Source organism: Acomys russatus, chromosome 20 (genome assembly GCF_903995435.1).
Source record: "Acomys russatus chromosome 20, mAcoRus1.1, whole genome shotgun sequence".
Lineage (NCBI taxonomy): Eukaryota > Metazoa > Chordata > Mammalia > Rodentia > Muridae > Acomys > Acomys russatus.
This window is the reverse complement of record NC_067156.1, coordinates 67,940,691-67,958,031: the sequence shown is the minus strand read 5'-3', so window position 1 is coordinate 67,958,031 and position 17,341 is coordinate 67,940,691. Positions and strand designations below refer to the sequence as shown.

Below are 17,341 nucleotides of genomic sequence, written 5' to 3'. Positions count from 1 at the left end.
AAGAGCACCTCCCACGCAAAGCTGAGGACTTGAGTTCTATACCCAGAGAGCATGGCAGAAGGAGGGAAGCGACTCCTGAAAGTTTTCCTTTGGCTACCACGTGTGCCAGCACACATGTGCACATGCACACACACCACACACTTGAACACATGCACGAATGGGCTCACACAAAATTAATTACTAAAACATTTACGCCACATGTAAACAAAAATAATAGCAAAACCTCTATAAACTCTTGCTGGGGATATTGGCCACTGGTAGAGTGTTTGCCCGACAGCATGCCTGAGGCCCTGGGTTCGACCAATTCCTAGAAACACACACACACACACACACACACACACACACACACACAGACCCCAGAATAAAACAAAAATAGAAATGCCATCCCTAAGTCATATTACATGTGACCTTCATTGCAGCAGAGCTGTCCACAGTACAGAACATCATGAAGCTCTGGGTCACCGAGCATTGCTGGAGAGAAAGGCAGGACAACTGACAACACACTCCATCCTCCTAGGGCAGGCGAGGACATTGTTGGGATGCGTAGGTAAATGCTGGTGACAAGTGACAATTCTGCTCTCTGTAAAATGAATACATAATCTTTCTGTAAGGGAGGTCCTGTATGGAGCAGAAGAGCAAAGCAGGTATGCCATGTGTGCCCTCAGAGTGTCCCTGGCACTGTGGAAGGAGAGAGCTGGTGATGGGGAGAATGAGGTAGCACTTGCCCTCAAACTCCCTCAGGTAAAGCAGTTCCTGCCTCACCATTGTGCACATATCCTGCAGCGCTGGACTGCACTACAAGCACATCTCCTGGGCACAGGGCGTCCCCAACAGCCTCCCCTACCCTTCCTGTGTCCTGGTGTCCAGCAACCAAGGTCACTCTTGCACTGGAGGATGCTTGCGCTTTTGGAAGTGATGTAGTTAACCCTACCTATTACATGCAAGGGCAGGTCTGTCTTTGGATGTGCTACCAGATATGCAGCTGTTCCTAGTTAGTGTACGCCCCTACCCGGTTCAGCAGTGGCGAAGTTCAGCAGATTCATATGCGTCTTTACAAACACTTCACTGTCAAGGCTTCCTTCCGTGTGTGTCACTCAGCTGAGTAATGTCTGATGGAAATGATTTGATCGCCGAGGTGAATGGCGTGGGCAGGACACACTTGTAAGGAAAACTCACGCAGGTAGTGCTCCTTTCATTCCTGTCTTTTCCCTCCCTAGCTTGTGACTGGATGAAGGAGGAACCCGGGCAGCGAGTGTCACAGAACCCCCGTAGCAGGACCAACCTCTGATATTCGTGGGATTTATTTCTGCTTTCTTGGGGAGCAGGAAAGACCAAAGGTACCAATTGGCAGGAGGGCTGCACAGCCCCCGCCTCAGCCTGGCGCGCAGAGGAGCTTACCCAGCTTGGCTCCCAGCGCCAAGGGTCGCTTTCGCGGGTTCCGGGGAGAGCTGCGCGCATATAGCAGCGCCCCAGTTCCAGCTGCCGCCCATCCGGTTCAGAGAGGCCAGGCTCACGGAGCAAGTTGTGATTTTTTTCTGGCTGGACCCAAGAGGCACAGAGGGGATGCAATTGAGTCTTCACTGTCCCTCCTGTGCAGCAGAAACTCTGCCCACCACTGGGGAGTCCTGGGAGTCGTTCCGCCTTGCAGAAGACCTGGGAGAAGGCAGGAGGGAGCAGCAGCTCCAGCACGGCAGGGGGGTGGCTTTTAGTGTGGGAAGCTGGGTGACTCTCTACCACTGAAGGTGTGCACCTCTGAGCTCTTTGGAGCGCGGTGGGAAGAAGAGGCTCAGAGCAACAGGTGTGACCTCAAGGAACTGCGGTAGCGTACCGAGGGGACGCAGTTCGCAAGGGATTGTAACCAGAAGATTCTCCGCCCGCCTACAGCTGCCTATGAATCCCGCTTGTCCAGCCTTCGGACTGCCAGTGATCGCAGAGCCTAGACCGTAACTCTGTTCTGGAGTCCGCCGCCCCCGCACGGGAAGGCGCAGCTCGGGACTTGCAGCACCACCTCTTCTTCAGCCAGGCTAGGCTCGGGGATAGTGCGACTAGGCACGGTCCAGAGAGCTGCCCCCTGCTGTCTTGCGGGTTTCCGGAGGTTCTGGCTCGAGAGGTGCACTCTTGCTGCTCTGTACTGGGCCACCCTGCGGACCCTCGGCTACCTCCACAGCCAGCCTTTTCCGGCTGGCATCCCTCCCCAGCGCGCTCCGTTGCACAGCGCCCCAAAGGGGTGTCCCAGTAAGTGATGGAACTGGCTACCTTGAACCTCAGCGAGGGGAACGGGAGTGACCCAGAGCCTCCGACCTGGGAATCCAGGCTGCTCTTTGGCATTGGCGTGGAGAACTTCATCACGCTGGTGGTGTTTGGCCTGATTTTTGCCATGGGCGTGCTGGGCAACAGCCTAGTGATCACCGTGCTAGCGCGCAGCAAACCAGGCAAGCCACGCAGCACCACCAACCTGTTCATCCTCAACCTGAGCATCGCAGACCTGGCCTACCTGCTCTTTTGCATCCCCTTCCAGGCCACTGTGTACGCACTGCCCACCTGGGTGCTGGGCGCCTTCATCTGCAAGTTTATACACTACTTCTTCACCGTGTCCATGCTCGTGAGCATCTTCACCTTGGCCGCGATGTCTGTGGACCGCTATGTGGCCATTGTGCACTCGCGGCGCTCCTCCTCCCTCAGGGTGTCCCGCAACGCGCTGCTGGGCGTGGGCTTCATCTGGGCGCTGTCCATCGCCATGGCCTCACCGGTGGCTTACCACCAGCGCCTCTTCCATCGGGACAGCAACCAGACCTTTTGCTGGGAGCAGTGGCCCAACCAGCTCCACAAGAAGGCATATGTGGTGTGCACTTTCGTCTTTGGCTACCTCCTGCCCTTACTGCTCATCTGCTTTTGCTATGCCAAGGTGAGTGGGGAGTGCTGGCCAGTCTGACGCAGCTCCTAGTGTCCCCTGACTGAGCCTCATGTCCTCTGCTCTCTGTCTTACTCCATTTCACTTTGTCTCAGCTTGCTCCGACATGATTTGTGGTGCAAAAAAAGTTAACTTGGAGTTTGTGAAATACTGGGAGAAACTTTGCAGTTCTTAGACAGGAACTGGGTAGAAAGACTCTCTGCTCTCTTCCAAGAGCTCTGCAGCTCCTGGAGGTACAGAGGGGGCAGTTGTGTGTACTGGATCTGCTGCTCAAAAGGTTAGAGCCCTCCCCTACCCTCAATTTTTAATAAGACACATGGAGTCCAAGAAACAAATTCAGTGGGACAAAGAGAGCTGCAGGGAGCCTGTGCTCCCTCTAAGAGGCAGCCAGGGGCCATGGTGTATCTATCTAGTCAGCCCTCTTAGCTGTCGTGGGTGTGGCCCCTGGAGCAACGCTCTTCCACATAGCATGTTGGCTCCTGTACCTCAGCAGGTTTTCAGGGTCCAGGTTCTGTAAGCCTCTGCTCACCAGGCCAGGGCTTTGGGTTTTAGTTGAGAGGTCTAACATCCAAGTGGGAAGCCCTTCTTCTCTACAGAGACTTGACTGAAGTCGCCAGGGAACCATGGGTAAAAGGGCAGGTGCTGTCTCCAGGCAAGGTTGTGTGGACATTGTTAGGGATTCAGGTGGGAGCAAGACGACACAGCTGGGGGAGCAGCCTGTATATCTTGTCTTCATGTGCTGGGAAGGGTCTGCGGCTCACAGCTACTAAGGAATTACAGGGCAATGGACATTTATGCCAACTAAAATTCTTTTAAAAATATTTTATTAATTTATTCATATTACATTTAAATTGTTATCCCATCCCTTGTATCCTCCCATTCCTCCCTCCTTCCCATTTTCCCCTTACTCCCTTCCCCTATGACTGTGACTGAGGGGGACCTCCTCCCCCTGTATATGCTCATAGGGTATCAAGTCTCTTCTTGGTAGCCTGCTATCTTTCCTCTGAGTGCCATCAGGCCTCCCCATCTAGGGGACATGGTCAAATATTGGGCACCAGAGTTCGTGTGAAAGTCAGTCCCCACTCAACTGTGGAGAATGTCCTGCCTATTGGCTAGATCTGAGTAGGGGTTTGTAGTTTACTGCACGTATTGTCCTTGGCTGGTGCCATAGTTTGAGCAGAACCCCTGGGCCCAGATCTGCCCGTCATACTGTTTTTCTTGTAGGTTTTTAGGACCCTCTGGATCCTTCTATTTCCCCATTCTCCCATGCTTCTCTCACCTAAAGTCCCAATAGGATGTCCTCCCCTCTGTCCCACTTTCCTGGTAAGTGAAGACTTTCATGGGACATGCCTCTTGGGCTAGTGTCCAGATATAAGTGAATATATACCATTTGACTCTTTCTGCTTCTGGGTTAACTCACTCATTATGATCATTTCTAGTCCAATGCATTTGTCCACAAGTTTCAGAAATTCCTTGTTTTTAATAGCTGAGTAGTTTCCATAGTGTAAATGTACCACAGTTTGTTTATCCATTCTTCTACTGAGGGACATTTAGGCTGTTTCTATGTTCTGGCTATTATGAATAAGGCTGCTATGAACATGGTTGAGCATATGTCCCTGTTGTGTGGTGGAGGATTTTCTGGGTATATTCCAAGAAGTGGAATAGCTGGGTCTTGAGAAAGCCCTATTCCCATTTTTCTGAGGAAGCGCCAGATAGATTTCCAAAGTGGGTCAACCAAAATTCTTAAACTCCTCAGGCCCTACTTGTTGATGATCCATTAATCCAGAGGTATTTTTAGTGGTCACTTGATGTGGGTTTTTTGTTTGTTTGTTTTTTTTTGGTAGCTTCTATCACAGTATCTCCTTTTAGGTACTATCAGAGGCAGCAAGTGTGTGTGTGTGTGTGTGTGTGTGTGTGTGTGTGTGTGTGTGTGTGTGTGTCCCTGCAAGGCAGATTGTAATGTTTCCATGAAACTTTATCCTTCCTGACTCACAGTCTGTTCAGCCTTGACAGTAGGATGGTAAATAACCTCCCACAATGTTTTCCTATATTCACTCATAAGGCAGATCTGCCCCAGAAAAATACATGTAAAAGAAGCCATCTTCCCCATATTTATATGACCCGTGTAGACTGTGTCTCTTTTGAATGGCACTATTACCTGAGTGAGTGCACTGAATCCAAAGCAGCACTGACAGCCTAGCAGCTGTTTGGAAGTGGCCGGTTTACTCATTTGGCCTTTCCGAGTGAGAAACAAAGGCTGCATGCACCCTGAGTTGTGGGAGGTGGACGCACAACCATGTGGACAGTTCCAGGAGTACCAGGAGGACAAGAGGCTGGAACTAAGGCCTTACCTAAAACACTGCTCTCTTAGTTCTTAACTGCTGCCTTGAAGTGGAAACATCCTTCATTTCCCCCAAAGTCCTTAGGGGGAAAAACCCATTTCAATCTTTGTGGAAACGAAAAAGCAAAAACTCTTAGGGATAACAGGTTGTCACTAATGAGTCTACAAAGCTCCACAGAAGACAAAGTTTAAGAATTAATGAATAGATGATCACTTAAATATTTTTCATCCAGAAATAGCATCTAGACAACTGTTCTAGCTGGAAACATATTTTGAGTCAACGTTGATATTTGCAAATCCACCCTAGATAGCTGGAGGTAAGTTCCCCAGGGCTGCTGTTTTCTCTCAGGCACTAAGTATGTGCAATCTAGCTAATGACACTGAAACTTTATCCTGGCTGTGTGTGTCCAGGGACTAGGGCTGATGGCCCATGTGAGGAATCACAGGTGGCCAAAATAGCACTTGAAATTACTATGTATTTTATATTTTTCTTTTTAAAAATTAATGAATGAATTGCATCCCCAGGGTGATCTTTTCATCCTTGTTTAGTGAGACAGTTCTTTGCACCTGATGAACTCTGGAGAGGACATTGAGTTGGACCAGCCTAATGCTCCTGAAGATGGTTGCTCTCTGTACTGTGGGGCTCTTGCCTGCCACCCTCTTCCCTCAATATGCATTTCTGCTTAGAACCCTCCTGTGTCTAAAGTGAGGCCACTCCACTGTTACTCATTGTCTCAAGAGATGAGGTCATAACTGATCCCACAGTCTAGACTCCTTCCCTCAATGGCTGGATGTTAAGATCTGTCACAATGGGACACGGTGTGCTTAAACATAGCCTGAACTATAGAAGAGAGACAGAACTGAGAAAAAACATATCTAGAATTATCTCTGTTGATTGTTCAGCAAATTCAATACTCATAGGAGCTTCAAAATTGCTGAACTGGGACCCAACTTAGATGGCCTGACTGTGCTAACCGAGTGACATCCAGAAGCTGGTCACTGATGCTCCCGCCCTTGAGCCAATTCTTTTGGTATCTCCTGCATCCCTTTCCCTCTGTGGCCCAGAACACCATGATCCATGGTCCTTAGACAACTTCCTTTGGGAATTCAGCATCCCCAATGATTTGTGATTATCTTGCAGGCTTTTCATTTAACATACCTGTCAGAGTTAGCTTTAGTAAGTTTGCAAATGTTAACATTGACACAAAAGGTGGTTCTAGCTAGAATGGGTGCTTAGAAGCCACTCAGTTCTCCTCCACTGTCATGTTTGGTTGACATGATGTGATTGTTGTTGCTGCTGTTCTATGTAGGGATTCACAAACGTGCTGGCTGTTGTCAGTCCTGACTCTGTAGGCAGGCTCCTGGCTTCAGCCCTCACTTTCCTCTTACAAATGTTTTGCATTGCTGCTCCTAAAAACTTCTCTTTCGATGCCTTCTGTGTACTTTCTGTCACTACTCCACCCTCAGGATACCAGCCAGTTATCCACTTACTCCCATAGCAGGCAAAGACTGCATGGCTGGGAGACACTGGTGTGTTTTCAGGCCCATGAGCAGTGTCTTCAGTAGTGCCGGAAGTCTAAAGACAGAAATTCACACTGCAGACGTCCGCTAGGATGGCTGCATTGCTGGTAAACGAAGCCAGGGGTTTCTCAATTAGGACATGACTGATGGTGCTGCTTGGAGCACAGGGGAGCAGGCTTTGGCAGCAAGGCTAATTAGATTAGGTTATTTCCATGATGTGGTGTTAGAGGGAAAATCCGAGAGGCTGCACTGTGCATCCACTTCCTAAGAACTTCTTCAGAAACCCACAGTCCGTTCCAAGCCCTCTGCCGTTTATTCCAGATTCTCCTTCAGAATAGGAAAATAGATCCGGGACCAGCTCGCAGGGTAGGCACTGTGGGGAAAGTTCAAATTGTGAATTTTGTGTATACGATAGCAACATTCACATCCTTTCTCCCAAATGTGACAGTGGTGAGGGGAATAAGTTTTCAATCCTATCTCCCTGACAGGTATGGTAAGGGTAAAACCTGCAAGATGGTCATAAACCAGGGGTGACGTGGAACTCCTGAAGGATTTGCACTAAAGAAGTCTTGCTGACTTATGCTTTGTTCTAGAGCTGTGGTTCTCAGCCTTCCTACTGCTGTGACCCTTAATTCAGCTCCCTATGTGGTGGTGACACTATTTCATAACTGTAATTTTGCTACTGTTATGGAATTATAATGTATGTATTTTTGGAGATTGAGGCTTTGTGAAAGGGCTCATGGCCCACAGGTTGAGAACCACTGCTCTGGAGGTTTGAAGTGGGTGGGGTTCATAGTCAGCACAGGAAACTGGTGCAGAATTGGGAAAGCTTATTGAACAATGGTCAGGTTATAGCTCCTACCTGTTCACTTGTTTTCTCCCCTGGATGGAGAACTTCCAGCCTGGGTTTCTAGCATTCAGTGTAGCTCTGAGCTGTACCTGTACCCATGTAGAGTAGCACTTGGTGGTTTTAGGCACACAGATTCTTAGACAGAACCAAGGCAGACAGAGCAGTGGATTGCATGAGGGAGCCCCACCTCCACTCCAGGGTGTCCTTTCTCCAAGAAACACTGGGTGCAGCATTAACTTTCACTGTGGCTCTAACCATGTCTGGGTGTGGTCTGTCAGGAACACTTCCCAGCTCACTCAGCAGCTTTGTTTCAGGGCTGCTTTTATCTAAGATGCATTTTTATCTTTATTGTTTTATAAGCAATGGTATTACCATACCAGAATGTTCAGTGGTTGTCCCTGAAAAAGAGGCGATGTGAAGTAAGCCCGGTTTATCTGTTTACATTTTTCAGGTCCTTAATCATCTGCATAAAAAATTGAAGAACATGTCAAAAAAATCAGAAGCATCCAAGAAAAAGGTAATATTCTTGAACAAGATACTGTTTTGGTCTGTTTTTGAGAGCTTAGATTGTTTTAAATTATTTTCACATCCACTCACAGGTTGAAAGACCAACTGACTGAGGTGGGTGTATTCGTGAACTGCAGCTGCCATACCCCTTAGCAGAAGTGTAGCGGAGGTCAGGCCAGGGAGGGCGTGGCAGGTGAACACTATTCTACTTTGGCTGCATCAGACAGGGTGGGGCAGTCAGGGAAGACAGACTTCCAGAGCAAAGGCTTCAATCAGAGAGAGCAGGGAAGCGAAGCGCACCGATGTAATTTGCATATTTAGCATTCAAGTTGATAAGAATGATTCAAAACTGTCAATTTGGTTCTCATCTGAGAGAGCATTGGTATGTTCCTCTTCAGCCTCAAGAGCAGGTCACCCGCCTTACTTCTCCCTAGCCTTGGGCTGAGCTTGGCATGGAAGGGGGAGAAAGAAAATTGCTGAGGTCCTATCTTTCCTTAATGGTCTTTCTCCACTTTACACTTTCTTCTGAATAATAGCCAAAGCTTCTAGCTTTCTAGGATTTGTTGCATTTTTATTTTTATTCATTGAAGAAAAACTGTTTTACACACCAGGACTAATTTATCTTTTACTGAAATGAAATCTGTGTGATTTCTAGGTTTAGACAGTGGGATGAAATTCTGAGTCAATTTGATTAGAGGGAAGATAACCAGACATTTTAACCAACACACTTTACCAATAGTATCTTAAACTATCTTGTTTTTCTTTCTAAATACTTATTCTGATCAATTACACGTATTACGTAAATAATCATTCAGATAATTACATTTACTCTAAAAGTTTTGACTTAAGCAGAGCACAGCTTTCTCTGCCGTTCCTGCTTACCGACATCGGTGTGGAGGAGATCCAGTCCCCTCACACAACCCCGAGAGTTTGTAGACAACATCTTGCCATGGAGCTCCACCTGTCCTGGAGCCTGTGATGTGGAGCATACTAGCCTTGAACTTGCAGTGATCTTCCTGATTTTGTCTATCCAAGAGACCCCTTTACTCCTGGTAGCTCACACTAACTTGCGGTTGGGATACCATCCTATATATTTTTACCAACTGCCTTAGAAAAAAGCAACTGCCTCAGCCTTTTGCCCCTGGCCCTTTCTTGCACGCCAGCAGTAATTAGGTAGGTTCTGTTTTAAGCGTGCAGATCTCTCTCCATAACAACTGACAAAGTGTAATTCCTATGACTGGAATCTGCCCCAAATATTGTGTTCTCTCCTCCCCCCTACCCCGGCTTCCAACGCTGTATTTTAATGCATTTTCACATTCTTTTAATCTATTAGCTTTTCCTTTAAGCAAGACTTCTCACCTCCAAGAAAACGAGTCCTTAAGAACAATTAAGGACTTCATGTAACCTGTCCTTGGAAGGCTTTTCATAGACTGTAGGTGCAGGAACAAGCTGACCTCTGGTTTCTCAGAGGACTTGGCTTCCCTTGGGAGCCAGAATCAAGAGAAAAACAGAGATATCCAAAGACATCTAAGATATCCAAGTTAATCTAAAGATTAACTTCCTCCCGGGAGCCAGGGAGATAGCTCAGACAGTAAGATGCCTGGCTCACAAGCAGAGGAAACTGAGTTTGATCTCAGGACAGAAGAGAAGAGAAGTTGGACTCTGTGGTGAGCACTTGTAGTCCCAGAGCTGGGGGCAGAGACAGGGGCGTCCCTGAGCTTGCTAGCATCCTAGCCTAGTCAGTAGCTGTAGGCCAATGAGAGACCCTGCCTAGGATAAAACAAGGTGGATTGCTCTTGAAGAAAGATACCTGATGGTGTCTTCTGGATCTTACAAGCATGTGCACATACTCACACACACACTCAAACACACACCACACACACACACACTCACACACACACACCACACACACACTCATACACACACACTCATACACACATTCATACACAAACTATACGCTCATTATACACCACACATGTGCACCATATGTACTCACACACATACACTCACACACATTCACACACATACACTCACACACACTCACACACATACACTCACACACACTCACACACATACACTCACACACACTCACACACACTCACACACATACACTCACACACACTCACACACATACACTCACACACACTCACACACATACCACATACATACACCATACACACACTCATATACACACATATCACACACACTCATACACACATTCATACACAAACTATACGCTCATTATACACCACACATGTGCACCATATGTACTCACACACATACACTCACACACACTCACACACATACACTCACACGCACTCACACACATACACTCACACACACTCACACACATACACCCACACACACACTCACACACATACACTCACACACATACACTCACACACACTCACACACATACCACATACATACACCATACACACACTCATATACACACATATCAAACACACTCATACACATATACTCACATATACACCACACACATACACACACACACACACACACACACACACACACACACACACACACACACCCCACAGGGGACGAGGGGGCTTATTGGGATTCAGCAGTGAAGAAGATACCTACCAATTATGCTCAGCATTTATTCTTAGCTCAAGAGATTTAAGCCAGGTGTTGAAATCCTCTAATCTTAGTTACTTGGGAGGCTGAGACAAGATGATGCCAAATTTGGAGTTCAAGGCCAACCTGAGTCACTTAGCAAGACCCAAATTGTTGAAAAATAAAAAGAAAATGGAAAAGGGCCGGGATGCACTCTCATAGTAGAGTCTGTCCCTGGCATACACAAGGTCCGAGGTTTAACCCTTACACCTGCAAAACAAAACAGAGTTTATTTTGATAGAGAAGATCAAATTACTCCTCTTTAAAAGAAATTGCTGAATCTTGCCTTTGTCTTTGAAGAGAAGTTGGTGAGAAACTGAAAACGTCCCAGAAAGAACAATGTGTCTGAAGGAACAACGCAAGAAAGACCTTGTAAGAGAAGACGAGGGAAGGGTCTGTTTTATTTTATTATGAAGAACATAATGGCACTTTACAAGCACACATGTAAAATGAACACAGATTTATACACACTTGCCTTTTGCTTATTCCTACTATACAAGAAAGCAGTCAAAAGGGAGATTTTTCTCCTCCCTTTTCAGACTCTAACCCTTCTCAGCTGTGAACAGATGTCAGATCTCCTCTGATAGATTTAATTGCCTTTTCTGTTTGCATAGAACAAATAAGCATGGTGGTTGGATATGTATGTAAGAAGGAGAGAGGAAAGAGATGCAGGGAGTGGAGGAGGGGTGGGAGAGAGGCCAAGAGAGAGGCCAAGAAAGAGAGAGAGAAGCCAAGAGAGAGGGAGGGCGGGGGAGAGAGAGAGGCCAAGAGAGAGGCCGAGAGAGAGGCTGAGAGAGAGGCAGAGAGAGAGAGAGAGAGAGAGAGAGAGAGAGAGAGAGAGAGAGAGAGAGAGAGAGGCCGAGAGAGGCCGAGAGAGAGGCCATGAGAGAGAGGCTGAGAGAGAGAGAGAGAGAGAGAGAGAGAGAGAGAGAGAGAGAGAGAGAGAGAGAGAGAGAGAGGCCATGAGAGAGGCCATGAGAGAGGCCGAAAGAGAGGCCAAGAGAGGTGATGAGGAGAAGGAAGACAGGAGCAAGATGAAAGACAGAGAAAGGAAAGAGCCACGTGGCAGATGCAGCATAGGGCACAGTATCCCATCACAGAAGGTCTGCTGGGACCCTTCCCAGACCTCAGCACAGGGCACGGATGTCAGGACACACATGCTTTACCATTGAGGGTGATATTGGATTCAGATGCAGACTGATGGGACACACAGCTTGAAGGTCAATGGCTGTGCCATTTATTTGGTTGTTTGTTTGTTACTCTAACCAAACACCTCAAAAGAAGTAACCTAAGGGAGGAAGGATTATTTGTGTTTAGGGTTTAAGAGGTCAACATGGTGGGGGAAGGCATGGTAGAGAAACATGATGTGATTGTCCACACTGTGTCATTCAGAAATCAGAGAGGAACAGGAAGTGGGCTGACTCAGTGGCTGACATCTTCCGGTTAGGCCCTACTTCCAGGCCCATCCTCAGCTGGGCACCGAGGGTTCGGATCTGTGAGCCTGGCTTGGAGGACATTACACATTCAAACCAATGGGACCAATGGGAAGCAGGCTGCAATGGGGAACGGACTGATGGCGCAGGGTTTTGGCGGCTTGCTCGTTCTAACATCATTTATTTCTAGGCCTTCTTAGTGGCTGGGCAGTTTTCTGTCCATGTGTTGTACTCATTTGTTAATGTGACAAGAAGAAAATATCCCATAGTGTGTAGCTTATAAACAGTAGAGATTTGCTTCCTGTGGTTCTGGAGGCTGGTAGTCTAAGGCCATGTGCTGGTAGATTTTCTGACCCCCAGCCTTATCTTTGCATCCGCACATGCTGGATGGAGTGGAGCAGCTCCCTGGAGCTGAGCTGAGAACACATGCATCATTCTGAGCAGATACTTGACTTTGAGCTGATGCATTCTAGACGTAGTACATTCTGAGTTATACGCCAGGGGAGCAGACATCCGTCAAGGAGGGCAGCTTCTAATCACGGCAGAGTTTCTCGTGATGCATTCTCTTCTCTGCTCCACCAGCATTTGTTGAAAGAGCAAAAAAGAAAAAAAAAGTAACATCTTAGTGGATATCTGGCTTTTCACACTACTGTGGCTGGAACCAAGGCCCAGGGCTTGTGTGAAAGACACAGACATGCAAGGCAGCTAAGACCATCATTGTAGGTGGACCTTGGTGCTTAAGAGTCGAGCAGGAGACAACAGCTTCCCTGAGTCCCTGCTGGATCCCTATGGTGCTTAGAAACATTTTATTCAGTTCTCATAGGAGCAGTCTTAGGTGGACGATAGTTCATATGAATATGCATATAATATTCATTCCTAATATTTGTATCATAAATTTTTAGCCAGCTCAAAGCTGCCAGTTGACCACAAAAAAGAAACTGGCTCATATGCATGCTTCTGAGAAGAGCAGAGTGATGGCAAACATTTAGAGGCCATGTTTGGATGAGTCACGGGTGCTCAGAGGAACAGCTGCCATGAAGATACTGCATACTCAGGGCACACAGCCCAGGAGCTGCCGAGGTGTCGGTGTGCTCTGAGCTTCAAACTCAGCCCATGTTTTATAAAACAGGCGGTGACACGAAAATTGACAGGGTGGAACTTTTGTAGAGAGGTGGCCTGCTCATTGCAGACAGAGGAGGGTACATTCTCCTGTCTTGTGAACACAATCATTTATAGATTGTTTGGTTAAATCACCAGAGAATGGCAGTTCGCACACACTAATGGGCAAATGGATTGATAGCAAACACTTCCGTAATATGTGTGAGCTAATTACATTTGTTCTGTGGCCCAGCCAGTAAGTGGACTTAATAGGTAAGCGTTCACTTTGTAACACCTGTCTGTGGGTTTTTAATAGCTGAGCTGGCTAAGTGCTCATGTGATCCAGGCACAACCTGGCAATCATGACGTTGGTTAATCTTCTTCATTAATGAGGAAATCGAGTCTTGGGATGTGTGTGTGTGGGTGTGGGTATAGGTGTTGTTATCTTCCAAAGATGGTGAACATATCTGCTTCTGGGCAGTAAGTATTGCATAACCCATAATGCCTCTTGCTGGTGAGGTTACCTTTCCTCTCTTGTCCCTCATGCCTCGTAGTTTTTGTTGTTCTTGACTTGATATCGAGCTAGTCCCTTTCTCTGCCTTCTCTGTTAGAAGTCTGGTCATTTATTACCAGTTGGATTTCAACTTTCTTCAGTGATGAACGTCTACTGTTGTCTTAGTTTGCTGGCAGGAATCAGTCTTGGGGGTGTTGGTACCATGTACTATATTTCAGGTTTTACATTCTAGAACAGTGGTTCTCAACTTGTGGGTCATGAAACCTTTGGGCAAACCCTTATCTTCAAAGACATTTGCATTAAATTCATAACAGTAGCAAAATTACAGTTATGAAGTAACAACAAAAAATAATTCTGTGGTTATGGGTCCCCATGACATGAGGAACTGTATAAAAGTGTCACAGCATCAGGAAGGTTGAGAACTACTGTTCTGGAACAATAGGATTCTAGAGGAAGCCCTCCTGCCACATAGGACATCCCTGTCAGTGGGGAAACAACAAGAGGAAGGTCAAAGTTTAGTCAGCAATAATCCTGGTTGGTCTCCATGTTGCTCTTAGAGTGACTGTGAGGATGTAAGCTCCAAGAGTCTCCATCTTCGTCTTCAGTAATGTTCAATGACGAGAAACCAACACCTCCCACTTGTTTGTGTCAGTCTTTGTCTGAGCTCCGGGCTCTGGGTGGAACTTGCTGTGTGTATACCAGAGGCTTGCTCTTCTGTTGCTGCTTTGTTTTCATGAATTGGGGGTCTTGCATATAGGTCATACTAGGTCAGAGCTCTGGATCCTCCTGCCTCATGGCTTGGCCATGGGAAGAATTCTCTAGGCAACAGTCCCTAATCTTGATCTGTTTCTAATCTCATGCTTAGCACAGTCCATATGCACTTTATACACGCCTGGGAATCAGGACTGTGTAAGGTCACAAATGATGACGAAGAGGAGAGTTAGGTGAGATCAAACTTAACATCATTACTGATGCCATGAATGGGCCTATGAGTGCTACAGGGGGGTATTTTACAGGGCAGTATTCTTCTGAGGTAATTGGTGTATTCATGAAGCCCCTGCCCTCTCTCCAACTCTCTTCCATTACTCCTCTCTTCCAGACTGCTCAGACTGTCCTGGTGGTCGTTGTGGTATTTGGCATATCCTGGCTGCCCCATCACGTCGTTCACCTCTGGGCTGAGTTTGGAGCATTTCCGCTGACCCCGGCTTCCTTCTTCTTCAGGATCACCGCCCACTGCCTGGCATACAGCAACTCCTCAGTGAACCCTATCATATATGCCTTTCTCTCAGAAAACTTCCGGAAGGCATACAAGCAAGTGTTCAAGTGCCACGTTCGCAAAGAATCACTCCCCAGCGACACCAAAGAGAATAGGAGCCGGATAGATACCCCGCCGTCCACCAACTGCACCCACGTGTGACGGTTCGCTGGGGACTCCTGTCCTCCCGCTCCCATGTGTGTAGAGAAGAGGCTACGGTGAGCATGGCAGCTTGTTCTACTGACAATAATTCATGTCCTTCTAACTTCATTCCATGGCTGTTAACGTGTTTTGATTGTTTAGGGAACTCTTGGGTCCACTGAAGACTATTTTCCAACTTGTTTCACTTTATAATTGTATTTCTGAAACAAAAGAAAATTCTGCATAGTTTATATCTCTCAAGGAGTAAAAGTCCAATAGCATTCTACAAATGTGTTCTGATCTCTATAATATAAGGCAAGTTCTGCCAAATAGTGAAGACTATTTGAAGTCTACGTTGTAAAGACAGGTAGTTTAGAGAAGTTCTTTTTCCCCCCTTCAGTTTTGAGAGGAGAGATACTATTCTAGGCTGCGTGTTTTGAAATACAATTGTGATTACAGAATAGTGAATTTTATTTGTGGACAGGCATCTTCTGAGTGGGTGGGGGATGCTTTTCAAGGTCTGTTCCCATGGGCGGCCAGAGGTCTATCTGTGAACACGAGACTATCAAGTTCCTCTCAGGAGATCAGCGGTGACTCCACTATGAAACAGTCCAACAAACTGGGAGGTTAAGGAGGAACTAAGCATTGCACTGCTGAGGCCCACCACTCTAGCAGATGCGGCGGAGGGTGAGTCCTGAGAACCTGCATGCTGTAGCTTTAAGGATGTTCTTGGCAAATGTATTCACTGTGCCTCCAAAGAACCTATGAAACCAGCCAGCCAGTAGTTTCTATGGGGCTGAAAACTGGACAAAACTTAATTAGCTCTGTGGGTAATATCCATGCTATGGGAGAAACACTTGATTCAGCTGGAGAGACAGTTGATTCAGAATGACTGAAGACAATGACCTCCATGGGAGATCACACACACCTAGAGATGCGCTGTCTAATGCAGACATGCTTTCCCCCCATTAAACTTGTACCAGAGATGTTTAATGCTCATTTTCCCTAAATGTTATTCCCTAGAGTAATGTTAATTTAGAGTTAGAATCATCACTACTTGACTTACAAATGTAATTTTTCATGACAGTTTCATATTTATTTATACTTGCCATAGGAAGATGCTGTGAAAATACTAAATTGTTCTATCTTAGAAGAATAATGATTACATTTAAGACTTTGATATATTTTAGGATGTAGGAAACAAAAACAAGACACTTTTTTTTTTAAAAATCAAAAAGGGTGTTGTGTCTGTGCCAAATCTGGACTTCCTATGAAGCTTTTGATTAAGGTTAAAAATCAGTGTGACATAACCTGTGGGCATGTTAACTTTTCCAAGGAAACTGCTCATTTTTGTGACTATTTTCCAATTAGCAGTGTTCACGTTTGCAAAAGCCTAAGCTGTTCTCTGGACAGAAAAGGAAAACTTGTCAGAGTCATGGGAAATGGTGAGCCTTCAGTGGTTGCCAGGGAAGGACTGGTGTAGGTGGGCATGTTAAAGGGAATTGTAAGCCATTTGCATGGATTTTTGTCGGTTTGTTTGCACTTTACTCAATATTGGAGCAGAAGTATTTTATCTTGAGAGAGATACCTCATGTGATTTGTGGAACCCGAAGCTGCCGTTGCAGATGGTGGCATACCCTCTTTGCTCCTAGCATCCACAGAGGTGCATGGTCAAATCTGCGTGTGGGAGAGCTTTTCTGTGCTGTAATAGGCTCCTTGCTCCCTTCTGGCCAGTGGCATCTTAGACAACTTCGAGGCAGAGCTTATCTGGAAGGTGTGCTGGTTTGAGTGTTGGCAGCATGCGCTCACAGGCCTATGGCTGGGTCTTCCCTAGACAGCAGCACCTAAAGGTCAGGCTACAGCAAAACACTGACAACTTACACCTGCAAACCCCACATTGGCTAAACATCTGTTCAAAGTGCTCCTGCTTCTGGAAGATGCTTGTTTGTTTGTTTGTTTTTCGAGACAGGGTTTCTCTGTGTAGCCTTGACTGTCCTGGACTCGTTTTGTAGACCAGGCTGGCCTTAACAATGATCTGCCTGCCTCTGCCTCCTGAGCGCTGAGATTAAAGGCGTGCGCCACCACGCCTGGCTTGGAAGATACTTTTTGTGAACTGTTATTCTAATGATTATC

The 17,341-nt window shown here is 46.6% G+C and overlaps 1 protein-coding gene across 1 annotated transcript; it reads left to right on the top strand.

Moving 5' to 3' along the window:
- Positions 1-1,080: 1,080 nt before the first annotated feature.
- Positions 1,081-15,853, top strand: Galr1 (galanin receptor 1). Its single transcript, XM_051163781.1, has 3 exons — positions 1,081-2,905; positions 8,075-8,140; positions 14,912-15,853. Exons 1-3 carry the CDS (start codon positions 2,243-2,245, stop codon positions 15,227-15,229), a joined length of 1,047 nt encoding a protein of 348 aa, XP_051019738.1. The 5' UTR covers positions 1,081-2,242; the 3' UTR covers positions 15,230-15,853.
- The last annotated feature ends 1,488 nt before the right edge of the window (positions 15,854-17,341 follow it).

Bases quoted from the DNA above. Each gene is read 5' to 3' on its own strand.
- Galr1 (XM_051163781.1), top strand. From the start codon at position 2,243: ATGGAACTGGCTACCTTGAACCTCAGCGAGGGGAACGGGAGTGACCCA. The intron at 2,906-8,074 runs GTGAGTGGGGAG...TACATTTTTCAG, and splicing joins TCTGCTTTTGCTATGCCAAG to GTCCTTAATCATCTGCATAA. The intron at 8,141-14,911 runs GTAATATTCTTG...CCTCTCTTCCAG, and splicing joins CAGAAGCATCCAAGAAAAAG to ACTGCTCAGACTGTCCTGGT.